This window comes from Salvelinus alpinus, unplaced genomic scaffold (genome assembly GCF_045679555.1).
Source record: "Salvelinus alpinus unplaced genomic scaffold, SLU_Salpinus.1 scaffold_41, whole genome shotgun sequence".
Taxonomy (NCBI): domain Eukaryota; kingdom Metazoa; phylum Chordata; class Actinopteri; order Salmoniformes; family Salmonidae; genus Salvelinus; species Salvelinus alpinus.
This window is the reverse complement of record NW_027255982.1, coordinates 1,270,615-1,294,807: the sequence shown is the minus strand read 5'-3', so window position 1 is coordinate 1,294,807 and position 24,193 is coordinate 1,270,615. Positions and strand designations below refer to the sequence as shown.

Sequence of the window (24,193 nt, the reverse complement as noted above, 5' to 3'; positions counted from 1 at the left end):
TGTCTAGATGGAATTTGTGGTCCTGGTGACTGGACCTTTTTTGGAACACCATTATTTTGGTCTTACTGAGATTTACTGTCAGGGCCCAGGTCTGACAGAATCTGTGCAGAAGATCTAGGTGCTGCTGTAGGCCCTCCTTGGTTGGTGACAGAAGCACCAGATCATCAGCAAACAGTAGACATTTGACTTCGGATTCTAGTAGGGTGAGACCGGGTGCTGCAGACTGTTCTAGTGCCCGCGCCAATTCGTTGATATATATGTTGAAGAGGGTGGGGCTTAAGCTGCATCCCTGTCTCACCCCACGACCCTGTGTGAAGAAATGTGTGTGTTTTTTGCCAATTTTAACCGCACACTTGTTGTTTGTGTACATGGATTTTATATCTCTCTCTCTCTCTCTCTCTCGCCCTCTCTCTCGCCCTCTCTCTCTCGCCCTCTCCCGCCCTCTCTCTCTCGCCCTCTCTCTCTCCTGCCCTCTCTCTCTCCTGCCCTCTCTCTCTCCTGCCCTCTCTCTCTCCTGCCCTCTCTCTCTCCTGCCCTCTCTCTCTCCTGCCCTCTCTCTCTCCTGCCCTATCTCTCTCCTGCCCTCTCTCTCTCTCCTGCCCTCTCTCTCTCTCCTGCCCTCTCTCTCTCCTGCCCTCTCTCTCTCTCCTGCCCTCTCTCTCTCCTGCCCTCTCTCTCTCTCCTGCCCTCTCTCTCTCTCCTGCCCTCTCTCTCTCTCCTGCCCTCTCTCTCTCTCCTGCCCTCTCTCTCTCTCCTGCCCTCTCTCTCTCTCCTGCCCTCTCTCTCTCTCCATCTCACGCTGTCCTTTGTCTGTGATTATGGAAAATCTCACGGCCGTCACACACCAGTGACAATACACAGACGGGAACAGTCTGCATTTTACAGCTTTCACGTAATACGAGTATAAATTAAACATACCCACGCAAACAGGAACCTGCCTTGAGTTGTCGCACAACCCCCACAAACCAGACAACACACCAAGGACATCCTCCGTTATTCATTTCCCTTCATTCAAAACCAAGTGCGGCTATGCGGTTACAGTGATGCGTTTATTTGCATAAAAACAGCATGTTTTCCATCCAGATGCAGCTTGTCAAGTGGTTGAGTAAATCAAATGACAGTAGCCTCGTTGCAGACGGGGTCTTTCTCCGTCCTTTAAATGTACAGAATGTAGAGACTTCATCAGATACGGACCAGCGCCCCTAAAGAAGATTGGCCTTGCCAGTGGCCCCACATAATCACATGCCTATATGCCATAACATTGTAGTATGGGCAAGTATATAGGTGACCTATGCCCAGCAAGTTTCCAACATCACACGCCTTTATAAACGTCAGCTGGGAATTTAATGAGAAGAGAGTGACTCTGAAGATGGGTCCTCTTGTACATTAGCCTGAGCAACACGTCCCAGAGCTAGCTATCGGAACAGTTGAGTCACTTTGACCTTCAGCTGAACACCCACTGGACACTAATCAACCTCGAACACTGTTCCACAGTGAGTGTACTGCTGGAAATGACGACTACTATCGCCCTACTGTGTCCTTGTTGAACGCCGATGTCAAGATGCTGATTTTCTGGCCAGGACTCTGATAGTAAAAGTTCTGAGGGAGGTTCGTTTTGGTTGGTGGACGGGTAATGTTGTTCATTTCAAATGTACACACTTAATTCCAACTGAACGTCGTAATAGTGTCATAAAATTATATTCAACACAACATAAGTAATTGCTAAATAGTGATATCAGAGCAATTAGGATATTTGTTTCCGGATCATTTGTTTGGGGCTTCAGAGTGTCTTCAACGAAATAAATATATCATTATATAGGAAGTTATGTTGACCAGCTCCCGTTGTATTTAGGGTACACTGTGTTATCTCTGGAGGTTATTAGAGCCAGGACGGTACTGGTATCAGGATATTTTTTACATGACAAAAATTAAAACATGACGCAAACCAATCTCTTTGGTCCTTTATTAAAAACCTGCTGTATGTAACATATTGTGCTACAGCTTAGAAAATAAATACATGTGACTCTGGATGACATCATGATGTTTGTTTCCAACATTAGAGCTGATTTCTAAACCAGTTCAATCCGCTTTGTGTTGTGTTCCCTTACCACCATACTAACGAGTATAACCATACCGTCCCGGCCCTAGAGTTTATACAGTACACACACAGTGCACTCTGGGCCAGAAGAAGCTGTCTCAGTGGCTGGCTGACATGTCTGGCACCCTGAGTTACACTTCAGTGGCACCGTTTTAGATGAGAAGTCACCCTCTAGTTGTGGGGTCAGCACCCTGTTCGCCTGCCACAGATTTGCTAAGAGTGTCAATGAGAGAGTTAGCGCTGTAAGCTAGCGGGCTAGCCATGGTTTATTGCTATATTGGTGTACCGTGTTGCTGCTGTGGGGAGAGAGGGAGAGGCTGCCTGCCTGTTGGTTCAAAGTGAAGGGAGGATGAATAATGAATGAAAGTAGAGCGAGAAAAACACAAACACACTCCCGATTTTTAAGGGCTTTCTCAGACCTTAAAGTGGAGCACTTCATACAGCTTTCAGTGAGATCCCAGTGCTGGAGAAGAAAGACTGCTGGGTTCAGCAACTCAATTTGACTGAATAGTACTTACTTACCACACAGCCCTGCTGTTGAATGTAACACAAATAACAGCGTCAATAATGTCGGAGGATTGTACCTTTTGCTGATGCTAATGGCCTTTAATTGAATTGGATTCAACATCCCAGTTAAGAGCTTTAATGGTTCTGTGTGATACCGTGCAGTAATTCATGTCCAGCAGGGGATTTTAGAGATGGAAAAGACAAATAATATAATATTATAACAAATAATACGCAGAAAAACGTCACGTCAACTCTGTGTCTGTGTGTGTGTGTGTGTGTGTGTGTGTGTGTGTGTGTGTGTGTGTGTGTGTGTGTGTGTGTTACATCACCTCTCTGAGCATGGGGTCGGTGATGGAGCTGAGGTTGATGGTCCCTTCATAGGTCAGGTAGTAGAAGACGTTGAGAGACCTGGTGGCCTCAGGACCCTGCTGCTTGTAGCCAAAGATCAGGTCGATCCACTGGTGCAGCTGGCACCACACAAACTCACTCTCCAGAGCCTGGGAAGACAGGAGGAGAGGAGGAGCCATGGTTAGAGGGGATGGGACTAAATGAAAGGGTTATATTGAACAGAAAAAGATACTAACCGTGTTCAGAGTGAGGCGGCGAGGACTCATGGTTAGAGGGGATTGGGATAGATAGAGTGGTACAAGAGGATCCCAAGATGATATCAAAAATAGGAGGTAGGGAATCCTTGCAAATCATTGATTGAAGTTGATGTCACTCATAAGCCACAGAACCAAGGGGGGATTAGACGAAGTCAAAGGATTACTTATATAGGTCTACTGAAGCATTACGAGCAGATACAGTAGACCTGCTAAACTGCAAGACTGCAAATTATATTCGGCAGTAATTGTTGTAATTCCAGAATGCTTACTCCACCCCCCCAACCCCCACAAAAAGCTGCAACTCAAAGCAGAACTTGTTCAAAGTCATTTCAATAGCAGATAGCAGCACTGACTATCATCTGCATAATGAAGGAAATGCTCCCAAAGACTCCAATGCTAATCGTGTGAAAACATGAAACATGAGAACACTCCGTTCTAGTAGGACGTTGGGGACTCATTTAGGACTTTTCTTCCCCTTTCGTGGGATGACGAGACGAGATAATGTATATAGCGGTGCTTTGGAACGTCTCTGTCTCACCATAACATTGAGATACAAGCTGTTTTTCTACTCATTAGCTGGCAAAGAAGGGAAAACATTTATGGTTTCTCATAAAAACAGCAATTGTGTTAATTTCTGGAAAAGCTGTCGGCACGGCAACAACAAAGGCTTCTAAACGCGTTCCAAATTAGAATGAGGAGGCCTTGATTGTCATTGCTGCCTTGTGTCACATTAATTCTGTGACAAAACATTAAACCGGTACACTTAAATGGCAATTTATATCATTTAAATGTTTACAGCCGGGGCTGGCCCATCACTCACTTAAATGTGACTTTTTGACAGCTAATTTTCCTTCTAATTCTCTCTCACTCTCTTAATTATAACTTTCAATCAGGGAAGAACGGCAGAGAGAGAGAGAGACAGAGCGAGAGAGAAAATAGAGAGAGAAAGATAGAGATGGGGAAAGAACGAGATTCAGACAGAGAGAGAGAGGAGGTGAGCGAGAAAAAGAGAGAGCGAACAGCTAGACGCCTGCTGCCTGTCTGCCATCATGACATCTCCCGCTGACGGGGCGATCAAGCCTCAGCCTGATGGTAAACTGTGAAAGCTCTTGTATAATGACTTTATGAGCCGTGGAAACAATATCAATAAATTGGTCGGTGTCAAGGAGAGAGAGAAAAGGCCCTGGGGCGGCAGAGCACTGAAAGGTCTCTGGGTTTTCATGTGGAACTGAGTCTGCGTCCTAAATGTAACCATGTTCACTATATACATAGCGCCCTATGGGCCCGGGTCAAAATGAGTGCACTAACTAGGGAATAAAGTACCAACATTGGGATGCAAGCTGGGAAGTGGAGTGGAGGAAGAACACTATTTAAATGAGAACATTTGTTATATAAGTGCATAACAAATTGTGTGAATAGGTTTATGGTTATTATACGTCATGGTTCTTTTTGTAAATGTTCAACAATTATACTTCCGCAATTATAGTTTAGCAACCTGGAAACATGGTGAAATTAGTAGCCACAGATAGCGCAATTATTTTTCCCCTTTTAAAACACACAATACAATATGAGAGAATACCAATGTTTTGGGAGTAATTATTAACAATAAGACCAAACAGAGCACCCCTGGAACAGAGCACCCCTGGAACAGAGCACCCCTGGAACAGAGCACCCCTGGAACAGAGCACCCCTGGAACAGAGCACCCCTGGAACAGAGCACCCCTGGAACAGAGCACCCCTGGAACAGAGCACCCCTGGAACAGAGCACCCCTGGAGCCTCCTTAGGTGCAGAGTCCAGGCTTCTTGTCTGCATTTCCTCCGACATAAACACACTTATGTTAATACGTTCAAAGCTCTGTGTCAGAGAGTGATCCGTTTTATTAGGGCTACATGTCTATTAGAATCCAGGACAGGCCTCTTAATGACAAGCTGACTGGGGGCCGATGGGGGACCGGTGTGTGTGTGTGTTTGTGTTCCTTCATTTTGTGCATGTGTGTGTGTGTGACAGAGCGAGATCAGTTCATTATGCGCTCGGCCTGACCTTTGACGGGGCCCTGCTCCCTCTGTTTCTAAACTAATGCAGAGTCTGATGGCCATTTAATGTGCGCTGCAATCTCCTGTCAATCAAGGCAGGGACACAAAGAACAGCCTGTGTTATTGCAGCACCCTCTCCAGAGGCCCGCCTTTATGGTAATGAGGTTCTAGCATTTGGGGAAAGGGAGAGGGGAATAGTATTGTGTGTGTGTGTGTGTCTGTCTCTGACTGAGATGCAATCGTTTGGTAGTGCCGAGAAATCCCCTCTCTCATCAGTGATTCAGGGAGCGTTTGGTAGTGCCTGCGGAGGTATAGTGAACTAGCTCTGTGGTGTGTCTTTCAAAGCCTCTCAGTCTGTGCTGCTAAAAGAGAGGCCCATTGGCAATTCTACCCTGTGTTCTCCCAGACACGTTTGATCAACAAGCAAAACGGTTGTGGGAGAACCATCTCTTAAATTTTTATTTTTTATTTTTATTGTGTGTGTGGGGGGGCAGTGTATTTTACAATTGTTCTCTTTTTGTTCTCCAGAGAGCCAGAAGTGTTGTGTAGACTAGAGAGAGACAGAAGTGTTGCGTAGACTAGAGAGAGACAGAAGTGTTGCGTAGACTAGAGAGAGACAGAGGTCTGCGTAGACTAGAGAGAGCCAGAAGTGTTGTGTAGACTAGAGAGAGACAGAAGTGTTGCGTAGACTAGAGAGAGACAGAGGTCTGCGTAGACTAGAGAGAGACAGAAGTGTTGCGTAGACTAGAGAGAGACAGAAGTGTTGCGTAGACTAGAGAGAGACAGAAGTGTTGCGTAGACTAGAGAGAGACAGAAGTGTTGCGTAGACTAGAGAGAGACAGAAGTGTTGCGTAGACTAGAGAGACAGAGGTCTGCGTAGACTAGAGAGAGACAGAAGTCTTGCGTAGACAAGAGAGAGACAGAAGTCTTGCGTAGACAAGAGAGAGACAGAAGTCTTGCGTAGACAAGAGAGAGCCAGAAGTGTTGCGTAGACTAGAGAGAGACAGAAGTGTTGTGTAGACTAGAGAGCCAGAAGTGTTGCGTAGACTAGAGAGAGCCAGAAGTGTTGTGTAGACTAGAGAGCCAGAAGTGTTGTGTAGACTAGAGAGAGCCAGAAGTGTTGTGTAGACTAGAGAGAGCCAGAAGTGTTGTGTAGACTAGAGAGAGCCAGAAGTGTTGTGTAGACTAGAGAGAGCCAGAAGTGTTGTGTAGACTAGAGAGAGCCAGAAGTGTTGTGTAGACTAGAGAGAGCCATAAGTCTTGCATAGACTAGAGAGAGACAGAAGTCTTGCATAGACTAGAGAGAGACAGAGGTCTGCGTAGACTAGAGAGAGACAGAAGTGTTGTGTAGACTAGAGAGAGACAGAAGTGTTGTGTAGACTAGAGAGAGACAGAAGTCTTGCGTAAACAAGAGAGAGACAGAGGTCTGCGTAGACTAGAGAGAGCCAGAAGTGTTGCGTAGACTAGAGAGAGACAGAAGTGTTGCGTAGACTAGAGAGAGCCAGAAGTGTTGTGTAGACTAGAGAGAGCCAGAAGTGTTGTGTAGACAAGAGAGAGACAGAAGTCTTGCGTAGACTAGAGAGACAGAAGTGTTGCGTAGACTAGAGAGACAGAAGTGTTGCGTAGACTAGAGAGACAGAAGTCTTGGGTAGACTAGAGAGACAGAAGTCTTGGGTAGACTAGAGAGACAGAAGTCTTGCGTAGACTAGAGAGAGCCAGAAGTGTTGCGTAGACTAGAGAGAGCCAGAAGTGTTGTGTAGACTAGAGAGCCAGAAGTGTTGTGTAGACTAGAGAGCCAGAAGTGTTGTGTAGACTAGAGAGCCAGAAGTGTTGCGTAGACTAGAGAGAGCCAGAAGTGTTGCGTAGACTAGAGAGACAGAAGTGTTGCGTAGACTAGAGAGCCAGAAGTCTTGCGTAGACTAGAGAGAGCCAGAAGTCTTGCGTAGACTAGAGAGAGACAGAAGTCATGCGTAGACTAGAGAGAGACAGAAGTCGTGCGTAGACTAGAGAGAGACAGAAGTCGTGCGTAGACTAGAGAGAGACAGAAGTGTGCGTAGACTAGAGAGACAGAAGTGTTGCGTAGACTAGAGAGACAGAAGTGTTGCGTAGACTAGAGAGACAGAAGTCTTGTGTAGACTAGAGAGACAGAAGTATTGGGTAGACTAGAGAGAGACAGAAGTGTTGTGTAGACTAGAGAGAGACAGAAGTGTTGCGTAGACTAGAGAGAGACAGAGGTCTGCGTAAACTAGAGAGAGACAGAAGTGTTGCGTAGACTAGAGAGAGACAGAAGTGTTGCGTAAACTAGAGAGAGACAGAAGTGTTGCGTAGACTAGAGAGAGACAGAGGTCTGCGTAGACTAGAGAGAGACAGAGGTCTGCGTAGACTAGAGAGAGACAGAGGTCTGCGTAGACTAGAGAGAGACAGAAGTGTTGCGTAGACTAGAGAGAGACAGAAGTGTTGCGTAGACTAGAGAGAGACAGAAGTGTTGCGTAGACTAGAGAGAGACAGAAGTGTTGCCTAGACTAGAGAGAGACAGAAGTGTTGCCTAGACTAGAGAGAGACAGAGGTCTACGTAGACTAGAGAGAGACAGAAGTCTTGCGTAGACAAGAGAGAGACAGAAGTCTTGCGTAGACAAGAGAGAGCCAGAAGTGTTGCGTAGACTAGAGAGAGACAGAAGTGTTGCGTAGACTAGAGAGCCAGAAGTGTTGCGTAGACTAGAGAGAGCCAGAAGTGTTGTGTAGACTAGAGAGCCAGAAGTGTTGTGTAGACTAGAGAGAGCCAGAAGTGTTGTGTAGACTAGAGAGAGCCAGAAGTGTTGTGTAGACTAGAGAGAGCCAGAAGTGTTGTGTAGACTAGAGAGAGACATAAGTCTTGCATAGACTAGAGAGAGACATAAGTCTTGCATAGACTAGAGAGAGACATAAGTCTTGCATAGACTAGAGAGAGACAGAAGTCTTGCATAGACTAGAGAGAGACAGAGGTCTGCGTAGACTAGAGAGAGACAGAAGTGTTGTGTAGACTAGAGAGAGACAGAAGTCTTGCGTAGACTAGAGAGAGACAGAAGTCTTGCGTAAACAAGAGAGAGACAGAGGTCTGCGTAGACTAGAGAGAGCCAGAAGTGTTGCGTAGACTAGAGAGAGACAGAAGTGTTGCGTAGACTAGAGAGAGCCAGAAGTGTTGTGTAGACTAGAGAGAGACATAAGTCTTGCATAGACTAGAGAGAGACAGAAGTGTTGCATAGACTAGAGAGAGACAGAGGTCTGCGTAGACTAGAGAGAGACAGAAGTGTTGTGTAGACTAGAGAGAGACAGAAGTGTTGTGTAGACTAGAGAGAGACAGAAGTCTTGCGTAGACTAGAGAGAGACAGAAGTCTTGCGTAGACTAGAGAGACAGAAGTGTTGCGTAGACTAGAGAGACAGAAGTGTTGCGTAGACTAGAGAGACAGAAGTCTTGGGTAGACTAGAGAGACAGAAGTCTTGGGTAGACTAGAGAGACAGAAGTGTTGCGTAGACTAGAGAGAGCCAGAAGTGTTGCGTAGACTAGAGAGAGACAGAAGTGTTGCGTAGACTAGAGAGAGACATAAGTCTTGCATAGACTAGAGAGAGACATAAGTCTTGCATAGACTAGAGAGAGACAGAAGTGTTGCATAGACTAGAGAGAGACAGAGGTCTGCGTAGACTAGAGAGAGACAGAAGTGTTGTGTAGACTAGAGAGAGACAGAAGTCTTGCGTAGACTAGAGAGAGACAGAAGTCTTGCGTAGACTAGAGAGACAGAAGTGTTGCGTAGACTAGAGAGACAGAAGTGTTGCGTAGACTAGAGAGACAGAAGTCTTGGGTAGACTAGAGAGACAGAAGTCTTGGGTAGACTAGAGAGACAGAAGTCTTGCGTAGACTAGAGAGAGCCAGAAGTGTTGTGTAGACTAGAGAGAGCCAGAAGTGTTGTGTAGACTAGAGAGCCAGAAGTGTTGTGTAGACTAGAGAGAGCCAGAAGTGTTGTGTAGACTAGAGAGACAGAAGTGTTGTGTAGACTAGAGAGCCAGAAGTCTTGCGTAGACTAGAGAGAGCCAGAAGTCTTGCGTAGACTAGAGAGAGACAGAAGTCATGCGTAGACTAGAGAGAGACAGAAGTCGTGCGTAGACTAGAGAGAGACAGAAGTCGTGCGTAGACTAGAGAGAGACAGAAGTCTGCGTAGACTAGAGAGACAGAAGTGTTGCGTAGACTAGAGAGACAGAAGTGTTGCGTAGACTAGAGAGACAGAAGTGTTGCGTAGACTAGAGAGACAGAAGTCTTGGGTAGACTAGAGAGACAGAAGTCTTGGGTAGACTAGAGAGACAGAAGTGTTGCGTAGACTAGAGAGACAGAGGTCTGCGTAGACTAGAGAGAGCCAGAAGTGTTGTGTAGACTAGAGAGAGACAGAAGTGTTGCGTAGACTAGAGAGAGACAGAAGTGTTGCGTAGACTAGAGAGAGACAGAGGTCTGCGTAAACTAGAGAGAGACAGAAGTGTTGCGTAAACTAGAGAGAGACAGAAGTGTTGCGTAGACTAGAGAGAGACAGAAGTGTTGCGTAAACTAGAGAGAGACAGAGGTGTTGCGTAGACTAGAGAGAGCCAGAAGTGTTGCGTAGACTAGAGAGAGACAGAAGTGTTGCGTATACTAGAGAGCCAGAAGTGTTGTGTAGACTAGAGAGCCAGAAGTGTTGTGTAGACTAGAGAGAGCCAGAAGTGTTGTGTAGACTAGAGAGCCAGAAGTGTTGCGTAGACTAGAGAGACAGAAGTCTTGCGTAGACTAGAGAGAAACAGAAGTCTGCGTAGACTAGAGAGAGACAGAAGTCTGCGTAGACTAGAGAGAGACAGAAGTCTGCGTAGACTAGAGAGAGACAGAAGTCTGCGTAGACTAGAGAGACAGAAGTGTTGCGTAGACTAGAGAGACAGAAGTCTTGGGTAGACTAGAGAGCCAGAAGTGTTGCGTAGACTAGAGAGCCAGAAGTGTTGTGTAGACTAGAGAGCCAGAAGTGTTGTGTAGACTAGAGAGCCAGAAGTGTTGTGTAGACTAGAGAGAGCCAGAAGTGTTGTGTAGACTAGAGAGAGCCAGAAGTGTTGTGTAGACTAGAGAGAAACAGAAGTCTTGCGTAGACTAGAGAGAAACAGAAGTCTGCGTAGACTAGAGAGAGACAGAAGTCTTGCGTAGACTAGAGAGAGACAGAAGTCGTGCGTAGACTAGAGAGAGACAGAAGTCGTGCGTAGACTAGAGAGAGACAGAAGTCGTGCGTAGACTAGAGAGAGACAGAAGTCTGCGTAGACTAGAGAGACAGAAGTGTTGCGTAGACTAGAGAGACAGAAGTCTTGGGTAGACTAGAGAGACAGAAGTCTTGCGTAGACTAGAGAGAGAGCCAGAAGTGTTGCGTAGACTAGAGAGCCAAAAGTGTTGCGTAGACTAGAGAGCCAGAAGTGTTGTGTAGACTAGAGAGAGCCAGAAGTGTTGTGTAGACTAGAGAGCCAGAAGTGTTGTGTAGACTAGAGAGAGACAGAAGTGTTGCGTAGACTAGAGAGAGACAGAAGTGTTGCGTAAACTAGAGAGAGACAGAAGTGTTGCGTAGACTAGAGAGAGCCAGAAGTGTTGCGTAGACTAGAGAGAGACAGAAGTGTTGCGTATACTAGAGAGCCAGAAGTGTTGTGTAGACTAGAGAGCCAGAAGTGTTGTGTAGACTAGAGAGAGCCAGAAGTGTTGTGTAGACTAGAGAGACAGAAGTGTTGCGTAGACTAGAGAGACAGAAGTCTTGCGTAGACTAGAGAGAAACAGAAGTCTGCGTAGACTAGAGAGAGACAGAAGTCTGCGTAGACTAGAGAGAGACAGAAGTCTGCGTAGACTAGAGAGAGACAGAAGTCTGCGTAGACTAGAGAGACAGAAGTGTTGCGTAGACTAGAGAGACAGAAGTCTTGGGTAGACTAGAGAGCCAGAAGTGTTGCGTAGACTAGAGAGCCAGAAGTGTTGTGTAGACTAGAGAGCCAGAAGTGTTGTGTAGACTAGAGAGAGCCAGAAGTGTTGTGTAGACTAGAGAGAGCCAGAAGTGTTGTGTAGACTAGAGAGACAGAAGTCTTGCGTAGACTAGAGAGAAACAGAAGTCTGCGTAGACTAGAGAGAGACAGAAGTCTGCGTAGACTAGAGAGAGACAGAAGTCTGCGTAGACTAGAGAGAGACAGAAGTCTGCGTAGACTAGAGAGACAGAAGTGTTGCGTAGACTAGAGAGACAGAAGTCTTGGGTAGACTAGAGAGCCAGAAGTGTTGCGTAGACTAGAGAGCCAGAAGTGTTGTGTAGACTAGAGAGCCAGAAGTGTTGTGTAGACTAGAGAGAGCCAGAAGTGTTGTGTAGACTAGAGAGAGCCAGAAGTGTTGTGTAGACTAGAGAGACAGAAGTCTTGCGTAGACTAGAGAGAGACAGAAGTCGTGCGTAGACTAGAGAGAGACAGAAGTCGTGCGTAGACTAGAGAGACAGAAGTGTTGTGTAGACTAGAGAGAGACAGAGGTCTGCGTAGACTAGAGAGAGACAGAAGTCTTGCGTAGACTAGAGAGAGACAGAGGTCTGCGTAGACTAGAGAGAGACAGAAGTCGTGCGTAGACTAGAGAGAGACAGAAGTCTGCGTAGACTAGAGAGACAGAAGTGTTGCGTAGACTAGAGAGACAGAAGTCTTGGGTAGACTAGAGAGACAGAAGTCTTGGGTAGACTAGAGAGACAGAAGTCTTGGGTAGACTAGAGAGACAGAAGTCTTGCGTAGACTAGAGAGAGAGCCAGAAGTGTTGCGTAGACTAGAGAGCCAAAAGTGTTGCGTAGACTAGAGAGCCAGAAGTGTTGTGTAGACTAGAGAGAGCCAGAAGTGTTGTGTAGACTAGAGAGCCAGAAGTGTTGTGTAGACTAGAGAGCCAGAAGTGTTGTGCAGACTAGAGAGAGACAGAAGTGTTGTGTAGACTAGAGAGAGACAGAAGTGTTGTGTAGACTAGAGAGAGCCAGAAGTGTTGTGCAGACTAGAGAGAGACAGAAGTGTTGTGTAGACTAGAGAGACAGATTCCTGAGGAGAGATCCAGATCCACTAAGGGAGATCCAGCAGGCAGCAGGGTTATTGATGGGCCAATTAGCAGCCACTGTCTGTTTCATCCTGTTCCACCGGGAATCCTCTGATAATTAATGAATAATTTAGCATTCCTTTATGTAAATGCCTGGCAGGGGGTGGATAACACCGAAATATCACTACACTACTGTTATCAGGAGGTTTCTATCAACAACTGCTGTGTATCGTCAAAGGTTCAGAGATCCCTTTGTTGCCAACTGAGAATTGTTTGTCGCCTAGTCATGTGTAAAGCTTCAAATGCCAGACATTTCACATTTTATAGTGGTGAATTATTACCAATAATATATATATTTTTTTAAATCTGGCTCTAAATGACACAAAACATTCTATTAATAGATTTCTGGGGGGAGAAAAGCGGGGTGTAATTTCCCACGGCTCTTGTTTTAGCGATCCTGTATTCCTCAAGGTCCTCTGTCTGGGTTGTGATGTTGGTTCCAATGAAAAAACAGGATTTGGTAACAGTGACGGCACGCCCACGTTTCCTCTACGGCTGTCTGATGTTACAGAGAGGAAGGGGTGCGGGGCTATCTCCATATACACAGGGGCTCAGGGGTGACCTGTGTGTGTGCGTGCGTGTGTTCGGGGGTGACCTGCTCTGACCAAAAAACCCTTGACTAATAGTGTGTGCCGACTGGTTGCGACTGTGTTACGGTCCGGGTCGGGTCAGCCAATAGCGACCAGACTTCCTGTGCTGCTGAGCTGGGCCGTGTGTAAGCCGCTCACAGCTACCTGCCCCATGGAATTGTGGGAGCTCTGGGATATGACTGCAGCCTTCCCGTTGACAGACGTCCAGAGGGAGAGACTAGGTCAGGCCGCCGTTCGATCCTTAACTCTCCCAAATGAATTTATTCATTTTGAAAAATGATTAAATTATAAAAAACGCAATATTTACCAAAGACATGTAACAGATAGCAAAGTAACAATGTCGAGGCTCTATCATCTTTCCCATTAGCGACAGACACATTTCTTCCTACCTACAGTCCAGAATAGGCTAATAGTGGTAAAACTAGGACAGTGGGACTGACCACCAACCAGTGACATGCAAGTAACTGCCAAAATAATGAAACACTTGAGCAAATGAGGAATAACGAAGTATAATGCATACAGGTGTGGTTTCTGAGTTAATTTCAGCAATTAACATCCCATCATGCTTAGGGTCATGTATAAAAATGCCCAGTTGCCTGTTATTTTGTCTACCATGTCTAGAAGAAGAGATGTCAGTGACTTCGAAAGTGGGGTCTCAAAGGACCATAGAGGGTTTAAAGGGTGTGTGTGTTTGGTTTGACTATCCTTAATTTAACCTTTATTTAACTAGGCAAGTCAGTTAAGAACAAATTCGGCCTACCCCGGCAAAACCCTAACCTGGACAACGCTGGGCCAATTGTGCGCCGCCCTATGGGACTCCCAATCACGGTTGGCTGTGATAAAGCTCGAAATCGAACCAGGGTCTGTAGTGACGCCTCTAGCACTGAGATGCAGTGCCTTAGACCGCTGCGCCACTCGGGAGCCCCCGAGGATCAGAAGTCCTCACAAGGATAGTAAAACAAGAAAAATTAGAATATTTCTCCATTCCCCACAAGGGAAAGGCTATTTTAGGCTTAGTGGTTAGATTTAAGGTTAAGGTTACAATTAGGGTTAGCAGTTAAGATTAGAGTTAGGAGTTAGGGTTAGATTAAGGGTTATAGGGTTAGGTTTAGGGAAAATATTAATTTGAATGGTAATCAAGTGTTTGGTCCCCACATGGATGGTAAAACAAGCATGTGTGTCTCAGTCACCAGAACTCAAAACCAAATAAACACGTGAGATTCTGGAGCGGTGCCTAAAACAGCGTTTTCCACCACCTTCAACAAAACACCGAATTATGTGCATTGAAGCTGTTCTGGCTCGTGGTGCCCAACACCCTATTAAGACACTTTATGCTGGTGTTTCCTTTATTCTGCCAGTTACCTGTACATTGTCCATACATTGAACTTTATAGGGGTGGATTTCACTGCTCTTAATGGGGTGCCACTGAATGCTTTCCTCTTCCTTACCAGGCCCTAAAAAACCCTTTTAACCTTTTTAAGGACTTAAGGAAACCTGTCGGTAAGAATGTTAAAATGTCACTTAACAAATCAATCCACCCATTTGCATGTGTGTGATCGAACACACATGTCCAGTGCAGGCAGAGTGACAGCCCTATTGATTACAACTAGATTAGGGCGGACATTCATCAGGCTTATGTCCTCCTACACTCCTCAGAAACTATCTACTCACAACACAATGGGCAGAGTCAAATCAGATACTCACACTGTATATAAACAGAATATTCAACAGCTCAGATCCCAGCTAAGAACCCCCCCTTCCAGATCCCAGCTAAGAACCCCCCCCCCTTCCAGATCCCAGCTAAGAACCCCCCCCCCCCCTTCCAGATCCCAGCTAAGAACCCCCCCCCCTTCCAGATCCCAGCTAAGAACCCCCCCCCCCTCCCTTCCAGATCCCAGCTAAGAACCCCCCCCCCCTCCCTTCCAGATCCCAGCTAAGAACCCCCCCCCTTCCAGATCCCAGCTAAGAACCCCCCCCCCCCCCTTCCAGATCCCAGCTAAGAACCCCCCCTTCCAGATCCCAGCTAAGAACCCCCCCCCTCCCAGATCCCAGCTAAGAACCCCCCCCCCCCCCCCTTCCAGATCCCAGCTAAGAACCCCCCCCCCCTCCCTTCCAGATCCCAGCTAAGAACCCCCCCCCCCTCCCTTCCAGATCCCAGCTAAGAACCCCCCCCCCTCCCTTCCAGATCCCAGCTAAGAACCCCCCCCCCTCCCTTCCAGATCCCAGCTAAGAACCCCCCCCCCCCCCTTCCAGATCCCAGCTAAGAACCCCCCCCCCTCCCTTCCAGATCCCAGCTAAGAACCCCCCCCCCCCTCCCTTCCAGATCCCAGCTAAGAACCCCCCCCCCCCTCCCTTCCAGATCCCAGCTAAGAACCCCCCCCCCCCCTCCCTTCCAGATCCCAGCTAAGAACCCCCCCCCCCCCCCCCCTTCCAGATCCCAGCTAAGTAACACTACCAGATCAAACAATCAGTCCACAGCTTACAGCTTCCCCATGATACCCATATAATATTTCCACCCTCAAAAGTTCCAAAAGAATATTAACTCTCTCTCCCTCCGTCTCCCCTCCCTCCCCCTCCCCCTCTTTCTCCTCCCCTCCTTTCCAGGCATCTCCTGCTCCCTTTCATCTGGGGTTTGGTTTTGCTGCGTTTGACGGGTGTCTGATTAAATGACCTATTAGCTCGCCGTAGCCGAGGAGCCCAACGTCAGTTTGCAGCAGGTATGTGAATAAAGGAAATGGAAAGTCAGCTTCCACGGCTGCTGCCTCCTCCTTGGCTCTCGTTCCTTACGTCATGCCCCAGTTCCCCTCTCCCATCCTGGGGGCCCAGGCTCTGAGCTCTGCCTCTGTGGCCCCTCATTGGGAAAACTCCCACACACAGACAGGCACGCGCCCCCGTGCACACACACCTTTTTCCTCTGTCTCTCCCTCTCTCCCCAATCACGCAGCTTACAACCCTGAGACTTCTGGGTACAGGTCATCAGACAGACACACACACTGTAACGCTGCGCTAAGTGGAACCTGACACACACACACACACACACACACAGTGGAACCCGAGACGAGACAGCAGGGTGAATATCCTGCTCGGCCGGTGACGAGAAGCAGAGTGAGCTGTGATTGTGTAAAATCTCCCCAAAACAAACATGTCACAGAGTATTTGGAGGGACCTGGAGGGAGGCCTGGCATATACTGTACTGTAGACTGTGGGTCGAGTCTAAAGTGCTATGTATGATTCATGGTAAAGAGCAGACAGTGGGAAAGTGCTATGGTTCTGATTCAATTAACCAATGCAATAAAGCTTTGACATGGCCCACACAGACGTCAACTCTGGGACACACCAATTTTGCGTGACAGCCTACTTTATCAGTTCCCAACTTCCATATGAAAAACAACGAGTGCCCTCTAAAAGATGGCCCGAAATCCACAGAAGTGGGTCTGACGAAGATTAACGTAAGACTACCTGGGACTACCCAACTGTGTTTCAGTTTCACAAACAAACACACCCAACCAATCACAGCTCCAGACTGAGGGTCAAACTAAGCAGGAAGAACGGGTGATGAGTGAAACGGTTCATCATCAGACCTATAGCTCCATTTCCGAGACGAGCATCATTCACCTAGAATAAGGCTAACAAGCTAACACACACATCACCACTGTTAGCATCTACAGTAAGTATGTGAGTAACAGATGAATAAAAGCTCCGTAAACACTCCAGGCGTATCCCGGGGACAGACATACAGTGGGGAGAACAAGTATTTGATACACTGCCGATTTTGCAGGTTTTCCTACTTAAAGTGAGTAGAATGCAAATAAAATGCAAAAAAATTACTTAAAAATCATACAATGTGATTTTCTGGATTTTTGTTTTAGATTCCGTCTCTCACAGTTGACGTGTACCTATGATAAAAAATTACAGACCTCTACATGCTTTGTAAGTAGGAAAACCTTCAAAATCGGCAGTGTATCAAATACTTGGTTCTCCCCACTGTACATGTACCGTACCATTAGTTGGAGTTAGTGGCAGAACGTATTGGATGGGGAATTGTTTGGATAGCTGTTGGGAGAGACAGAGAATTGAGAATGAGGCTGTCTCAAATGACTGTGGAGCAGACTGTTTAGTTAGGGGGTCTGACAGTCATGTTCCGTGTCCACTCAGAGTGCTCTCTTTCTGGGTAACGTAGTTGACGTGATTGGGTTACGGATTGAAGGTGCTTAGATGATTAAAATATATTATGGAGGTGACTAACTTGTACTCTAAACCCCTTTTATTTCTGCCGGAGAGGTTCATTCATTCAGGTGAAGGACACGTGGGCGAGCGGACCACTTAATAATAAATATATATATATATAATAAAAAGAGGAGCACTTACTGTACTGTTAGTATGCGCTTTGGTGGTGGAAGTATAAATGGGAAACGACGTCACACGGACATCTAAAGTGCTGGATATTATAATTTTTTTAATCAGTAAATGGTTAAAAGAGAATCCGTACACGCCAACTAACAAAATCGGGGAAAGTATGTTATTTGGGCCTTCCCAAAAACAGAAGCCCCAGGCTAGATTTGAAGTTCTACCCCAATCTAAAGCCTCTTGAGCTGGGATAGCTTATACACTTATCCCCTGATGTAAATGGTTGGGACTCCTACAGGATGTGCCATTGAATAGACTAAAGGATAGAGAGAGTAAAGAGAGCCGACTGTATGAACGGAAGAACCACTACCGGATGTCTGTTACCGGCAAACAGCTGTGTTCACTTCACATGGAAAATAAACCTCAAAGTTAAATATATAGAGAGAGACTAGACTTCCAGGGTACATAACCAATTATCAAAGCTATCAATATCTTTACACAGTGAATAAAATAAACATGTAACAGCCAAATTCGATCCAGTAGAGATTGGGACACTGGAAGAATAAAAGAATCCGAATTATGACCGATTTAAGATTTTCATGCAGATTTCATATGGAATTATTATTATTTGAGGTTCTCTCAGTTGAATTTCCTCCATCGAATCTCACTGTAGATCACTAGCGGTTTATCATGTGCAACTAGAGACATTAGAAATGACTAGTTGCACCTTTAAACATGACTTTTGTTAAGCTGCTCCAGTGTTAATAAAGTTGTGATGACCTTCCACATCAGGCAGGAAGGTGGTCTGTGATGAGAAAAGGAGATGAGAGCATAGTAAGTAGAGTGAATAGAGACGACTGGGGGATTGATGTCTGTAGAGGAGGAAGGGGAGCTGATATTGGGGGTCATTGAGCCCTGTGTGATGGATGACCTAAACTTGACGTCCTTGTCAAACGCCACGTCTTTGAAATGCAGACCTGAGTGTAGATGAGGGTCAGTGTGCGTGTAGTGTGTGTGTGTGTGTGTGTGTGTGTGTGTGTGTGTGTGTGTGTGTGTGTGTGTGTGTGTGTGTGTGTGTGTGTGTGTGTGTGTGTGTGTGTATATGTGTGTGTATATGTGTGTGTGGGGAACATTAATTCCTGCATGCTTGACTGGACACCTAGGCTAGGGACGAAGCGGGGTAAAGATGCCACCTGTCCCACAATCCACCTCAAACACTCAGAGAGAGAGAGAGAGAGGAAGAGATGGAATATTAGTGAGGGTAAGGAGGGAGAGGGGGAGGGAGAGAGGGAAAAAGAGAAGAGAAAGAAAGCCTCTGCAAAAACTGCAGTGCTGCAGAAAAGCCTCCTGCCAGGCCATGCATGGGCCCAGAGAGAGAGAGAGATGGAGAGAGAGAGAGAAGGGAAGTGAGAGAGAAGGGGAGGGAGAGATGGAGAGATAATAGGAGAGAGAGAGAGAGAGATAGATAGAGGATGGGATAGAGAGAGAGAGAGAGGAAGCAAGAGGGAGAGAGACAGCATTAGCGAGTGAGTGTGTCAGCGGCCATATATCATGCCATTTCTCAGGCTCCCTCAGCCTCCTCCATTACATCACTGAAGAGGAGGAGAGAGCAAGAGAAGGAGGGGTTAGAGCTCGTAAAACACAGAGCACACAGTAAACATGTCTGCCCTCGCATATGACAATACCCCTTCAGAGAGCGCTGGCTGACGTTGACCAGACGCTGTAGCTCGTTCCCACCCTGCCGCAGGCCCTGTAATGTTATACTGTAGCCTCACAGACTCCCATGCCGGTTGGATGGATCAGCGCTAAGCTAGGCTAATGCTACGTTAGGCTAACTCGGTGCTCTCACTCATTAACTCAGGAACTATGCTGTTAGCAGTTAGCGGTATTAGCGGCTAACCTCAACTCTCACAGGGGTCCCTCTGGGAGTCCTGGGAGAGAGAGAGGGAGTGAGCATTACGGGTGTCCCCGGCTGGTGCCTGCCTGATTGTATTGGGAGAGAGAGTTGTGGGGATGAGAGGCGAATGTAAACATGGGTGAACTTTGACCCCGTGTAGCCGGTGGTCATACCAGAGGAGCAGAGCAGTCTGGTAGGGTGGTGTGTGGGAAACACACACACACACACCGTCCCTTCCTTCTGACACTTCCCACAGCCCTGATGACACCTCTGTGTAGGGGGGAGCGCTATAAATCCGCCAGGGGCACGATACGATCAGCAAAGCAAACATCCCTTCAAAATGTCTGATAGGAAGAAAAAATCTGTCTGACACACAGCTCAACTCAAGCACACCAAAACACCCCCCAATCTACCCCTCTCTTTCACATGCTCATAGACTTCAACCATTTAGGATAATGGCCTTGTCCCATATGTTGACACACTTTGCGTGAGGGGCTGTCAGCATATTCAGTTGACAGACCTCAGTGCTTGGACAGAGAAGGACAGTGAGTAGGGTAACGTTATGGGGTCTCAGTGAGTAACACCATGTGGGTCAAGTTAAAGTGGCTCTCGTCTCTCAGCACGGCCAGGCCCATGCTTTTGAGGTTGGCTCACTGATCCCGGCTGGCGTAGTAGTAGGCTCACAGCCAACCGCCGGCGTACGAGAGCGTGATGCTCCCAACAAACAAACGGTGTGTGTGTCCCCATTACTGTACTTCACACTAAAAGACAAGCTGCCGTCAACAGGCACTCCACAGAGAAGACGATCGTCTCGTCTGTCCCAGTTACCTGAGGGGAGTGTTCCTGTAGGCTGTCGGACTGCCTGAGAGATATTTGACACTTCCAAGGGGACTAGGAGAAGCCGTGGTGGGACTGGAGTGCAGACCTGTGTTCAACTCTGTCTCGCTCAGCTTCTGTTCCATCAGTCAACTGGTTTGACCCACCAAGCAGCTTCTGAGTGGGGTCTCCCCCCTCTACATTTCTCTCTCTCTGGGTGGTTTAGTGGATGTTCCTGTCACTCCTTCTGCTGGGCAGAATCTTTATAAAGAGGTCTGAGCATCGTGTTCTTACGGCCCCACGGTCCTTTCCCATGCGTGTAGTTTACTGAGCTGTCAGCAGAGTTACAAGAGGTTAGATGAGTGAGAGGAGCCACACTGAAGGAGTACAATAAACTGAAGGGGAAATATGTATTCATCAAGATCAAATATTCATCCTATTAAGATCATGACATAGTCCACTTCCAGGTTGGGAATGTATGTGACTAGTAGAACCAGTAGGAACCAGTAGAACCAGTAGGGACCAGTAGAACCAGTAGGAACCAGTAGCCTCTGTGGCTGGTTAAGCCAAAGCACATGATCACCTGCTATTGCCCTAATCATAAACAGATCTGAGAGAGAGAGAGAGAGAGAGAGAGAGAGAGAGAGAGAGAGAGAGAGAGAGAGAGAAAGAGAAAAAGAGAGAAAGAGAGAGAGAGAGAAAGAGAGAGAAAGAGAGAAAGAGAGAGAAAGAGAGAGAGGAGGAGAGAGAGAGGAGGAGAGAGAGAGGAGGAGAGAGAGAGGAGGAGAGAGAGAGGAGGAGAGAGAGAGAGAGGAGACAGAGAGGAGGAGAGAGAGAGGAGGAGACAGAGAGGAGGAGACAGAGAGGAGGAGACAGAGAGGAGGAGGAGAGAGAGAGGAGGAGAGAGAGAGAGAGGAGACAGAGAGGAGGAGAGAGAGAGGAGGAGACAGAGAGGAGGAGACAGAGAGGAGGAGACAGAGAGCGAGAGAGAGAGAGCGAGAGAGCGGGAGAGAGAGAGAGAGAGAGAGAGAGAGAGAGAGAGAGCGAGAGAGCGAGAGAGAGAGCGAGAGAGAGAGTATGAGAGAGAGAAGGAGAGAGAGAGAGAGGAGAGAGAGCGAGAGAAGGAGAGAAAGAGAAAGAGGGACAGAGAGGGTATTTGTCATATATTGTGGAATGCTGGTGAAACATGACAGTGAGCAGAGACGTCTAGTTATCTGGCGAGGGGGGGATCAAGTTCTTAACCTCTCCCCTGATCCTGTGGTAAAATCAACAATCACCCCTGATCTCTGTGTCACGCAACATCAAGACCAGAGTAAAGTGTGTGTGTGTGTGTGTATCTTATTTAACTAGGCAAGTCAGTTAAGAACAAACTCTTATTTACATTGATGGCCTACCCCGGCCAAACCCGGACGACGCTGGGACAATTGTGCGCCGCCCTATGGGACTCCCAATCACGGCTGGTTGTGATACAGCCTGGATTCGAACCAGGGTGTCTGTAGTGACGCCTCTATTACTGAGAGGCAGTGCCTTAGACCGCTGCGCCACTCGGGAGCCCTGTGTGTGTGTGTGTGTGGTTAAGGTAAAGACATGGTCTCTCCACCGTGGGCCTGTTTACAATCTCAGTAATCCTGGGTACATCCCAAACCTATGTATTTACAATGAGGGTAATGAATCTTGGAGCTGTATAAGCCAGGGTCAATCAAGGAGCCGTGTTTAGGGGAGCCAGAGGGGTGGAGGGTTGGATTTAAGAGGGGTGTAGAGGGGTGGTGGTGGTGGGTTGTGGTGTAGAGGGGTGGTGGTGGTGGGTTGTGGTGTAGAGGGGTGGTGGTGGTGGGTTGTGGTGTAGAGGGGTGGTGGTGGTGGGTTGTGGTGTAGAGGGGTGGTGGTGGTGGGTTGGGGTGTAGAGGGGTGGTGGTGGAGGGTTGTGGTGTAGAGGGGTGGTGGTGGAGGGTTGTGGTGTAGATGGGTGGTGGTGGAGGGTTGTGGTGTAGAGGGGTGGTGGTGGAGGATTGTGGTGTAGAGGGGTGGTGGTGGAGGATTCGGGTGTAGAGGGGTGGTGGTGGAGGGTTGGGGTGTAGATGGGTGGTGGTGGAGGGTTGTGGTGTAGATGGGTGGTGGTGGAGGGTTGTGGTGTAGAGGGGTGGTGGTGGAGGGTTGTGGTGTAGAGGGGTGATGGTGGAGGGTTGGGGTGTAGATGGGTGGTGGTGGTGGGTTGGGGTGTAGATGGGTGGTGGTGGTGGGTTGGGGTGTAGAGGGGTGGTGGTGGAGGGTTGTGGTGTAGAGGGGTGGTGGTGGTGGGTTGTGGTGTAGATGGGTGGTGGTGGAGGGTTGTGGTGTAGATGGGTGGTGGTGGAGGGTTGGGGTATAGATGGGTGGTGGTGGAGGGTTGGGGTGTAGAGGGGTGGTGGTGGAGGGTTGGGGTGTAGAGGGGTGGTGGTGGAGGGTTGGGGTGTAGAGGGGTGGTGGTGGAGGGTTGTGGTGTAGAGGGGTGGTGGTGGAGGGTTGGGGTGTAGATGGGTGGTGGTGGAGGGTTGGGGTGTCGAGGGGTGGTGGAGGGTTGTGGTGTAGAGGGGTGGTGGTGGAGGGTTGGGGTGTAGAGGGGTGTAGAGGGGTGTAGGGGGGAGTAGAGGGGAGTAGAGGGGTGTAGAGGGGAGTAGAGGGGAGTAGAGGGGTGTAGAGGGGATTAGAGGGGTGTAGCGGGGTGTAGCGGGGAGTAGAGGGGAGTAGAGGGGTGTAGAGGGGAGTAGAGGGGTGTAGAGGGGAGTAGGGGGGAGTAGAGGGGTGTAGAGGGGTGTAGAGGGGAGTAGAGGGGAGTAGAGGGGAGTAGAGGGGAGTTAGGCTGAGGAATGTAGTGGTGTTCAGACAAAGGCATGCAGCAGTAATACTGTGTGGTTGGTTACTGCAGAATACTGTGAACATGACACATCTATGAAACTTGAGAACACAAGATGCAAATACCCCAAAATAAATGGCACTAGAACACATTGTGTTCTCCTTAACTCAATGTAAAATAAATGAGGCCTACATCTTCACATATGGAAACTAATACAGCCGAATTTCACAAATAAAAACCTCACACACTACAAAAACATTGCACAAGCTGTAGCCTACACACACACTCCCTCTCTCCCTGATGCAAAACGGAAAAACAACCTGCCATTTTACGTGGCGCTACAATCCTCTACCGTGTGGAGGGTTTAATGGCCTTCCCAGATTGGGCTTTAATTAGCTGTTAATCATCTATGGTGCTTAACGAGCGGAGCAGCTCTGGCACTCAGCCCCTCCCTCCCTGACTGGTGTTGCTGGGCCATTAGGAGCAGAAGACAAGCTAAAAGAGCCAAACAGACCCATTAACTCTCCCCCTCTCATCTCAGATGCTCTTTCTCATCCCCTCACTGCTCATCTCCTTCAGTCTCAGTCTCACTCTCTCGTTCTCCCTCTCCCCCCCCCCTCTCTCTCATGTCACAGGAGCCAGCTGAACCCTCTAATGCCAGCTATCAGTCATGAGGGGAAACCCGCCCCCCGATCCCACCTCTCTACCTCCATCTCTCTCCCCTCCCTACCTCCCTCTCCCACCTCTCTCCCTCCATCTCTCTCCCCTCCCTACCTCCCTCTCTCTCTCCCACCTCTCTCCCTCCATCTCTCTCCCTCTCCCTACCTCTCCCTCTCCCTACCTACCTCCCTCCCTCTCCCTCCCTCTCCATACCTCCCTACCTACCTCCCTCTCTCTCCCTCCATCTCTCTCCCTACCTCCCTCCCTCCTTCTCACTACCTCCCTCTCCCTACCTCCCTCCCTCCCTCTCCCTACCTCCCTCCCTCCCTCTCCCTACCTACCTCCCTCCCTCCCTACCTCCCTCCCTACCTCCCTCCCTCCCTCCCTCTCCCTACCTCCCTCCCTCCCTCCCTCTCCCACCTCCCTCCCTCCCTCCCTCTCCCACCTCTCTCCCTACCTACCTCTCTCTCCCTCTCCCACCTCTCTCTCCCTCTCCCACCTCTCTCTCCCTCTCCCACCTCTCTCTCCATCTCCCACCTCTCTCTCCCTCTCCCACCTCTCTCTCCCTCTCCCACCTCTCTCTCCCTCTCCCACCTCTCTCCCTCTCTCCCTCCCTCCCCTTCCCCAGGGTGATGGGACTAACTTCCTCTAATGGTGTCAGTATGTGAGGAGGACGTCTTCTCTAG

General features: G+C 48.2%; 1 protein-coding gene across 8 annotated transcripts in view; it reads right to left on the bottom strand.

The window, feature by feature from the left end:
- Window positions 1-24,193, bottom strand: part of LOC139567059 (lipopolysaccharide-responsive and beige-like anchor protein) — a 351,617-nt gene that overhangs the window by 62,482 nt on the left and 264,942 nt on the right. For all 8 annotated transcript variants that reach the window (XM_071388496.1, XM_071388499.1, XM_071388500.1 and 5 more), the window contains one exon: window positions 2,935-3,102. In XM_071388496.1, coding sequence (XP_071244597.1) covers window positions 2,935-3,102 — 168 coding nt within the window. The remainder of the gene's footprint in view (window positions 1-2,934; window positions 3,103-24,193) is intronic.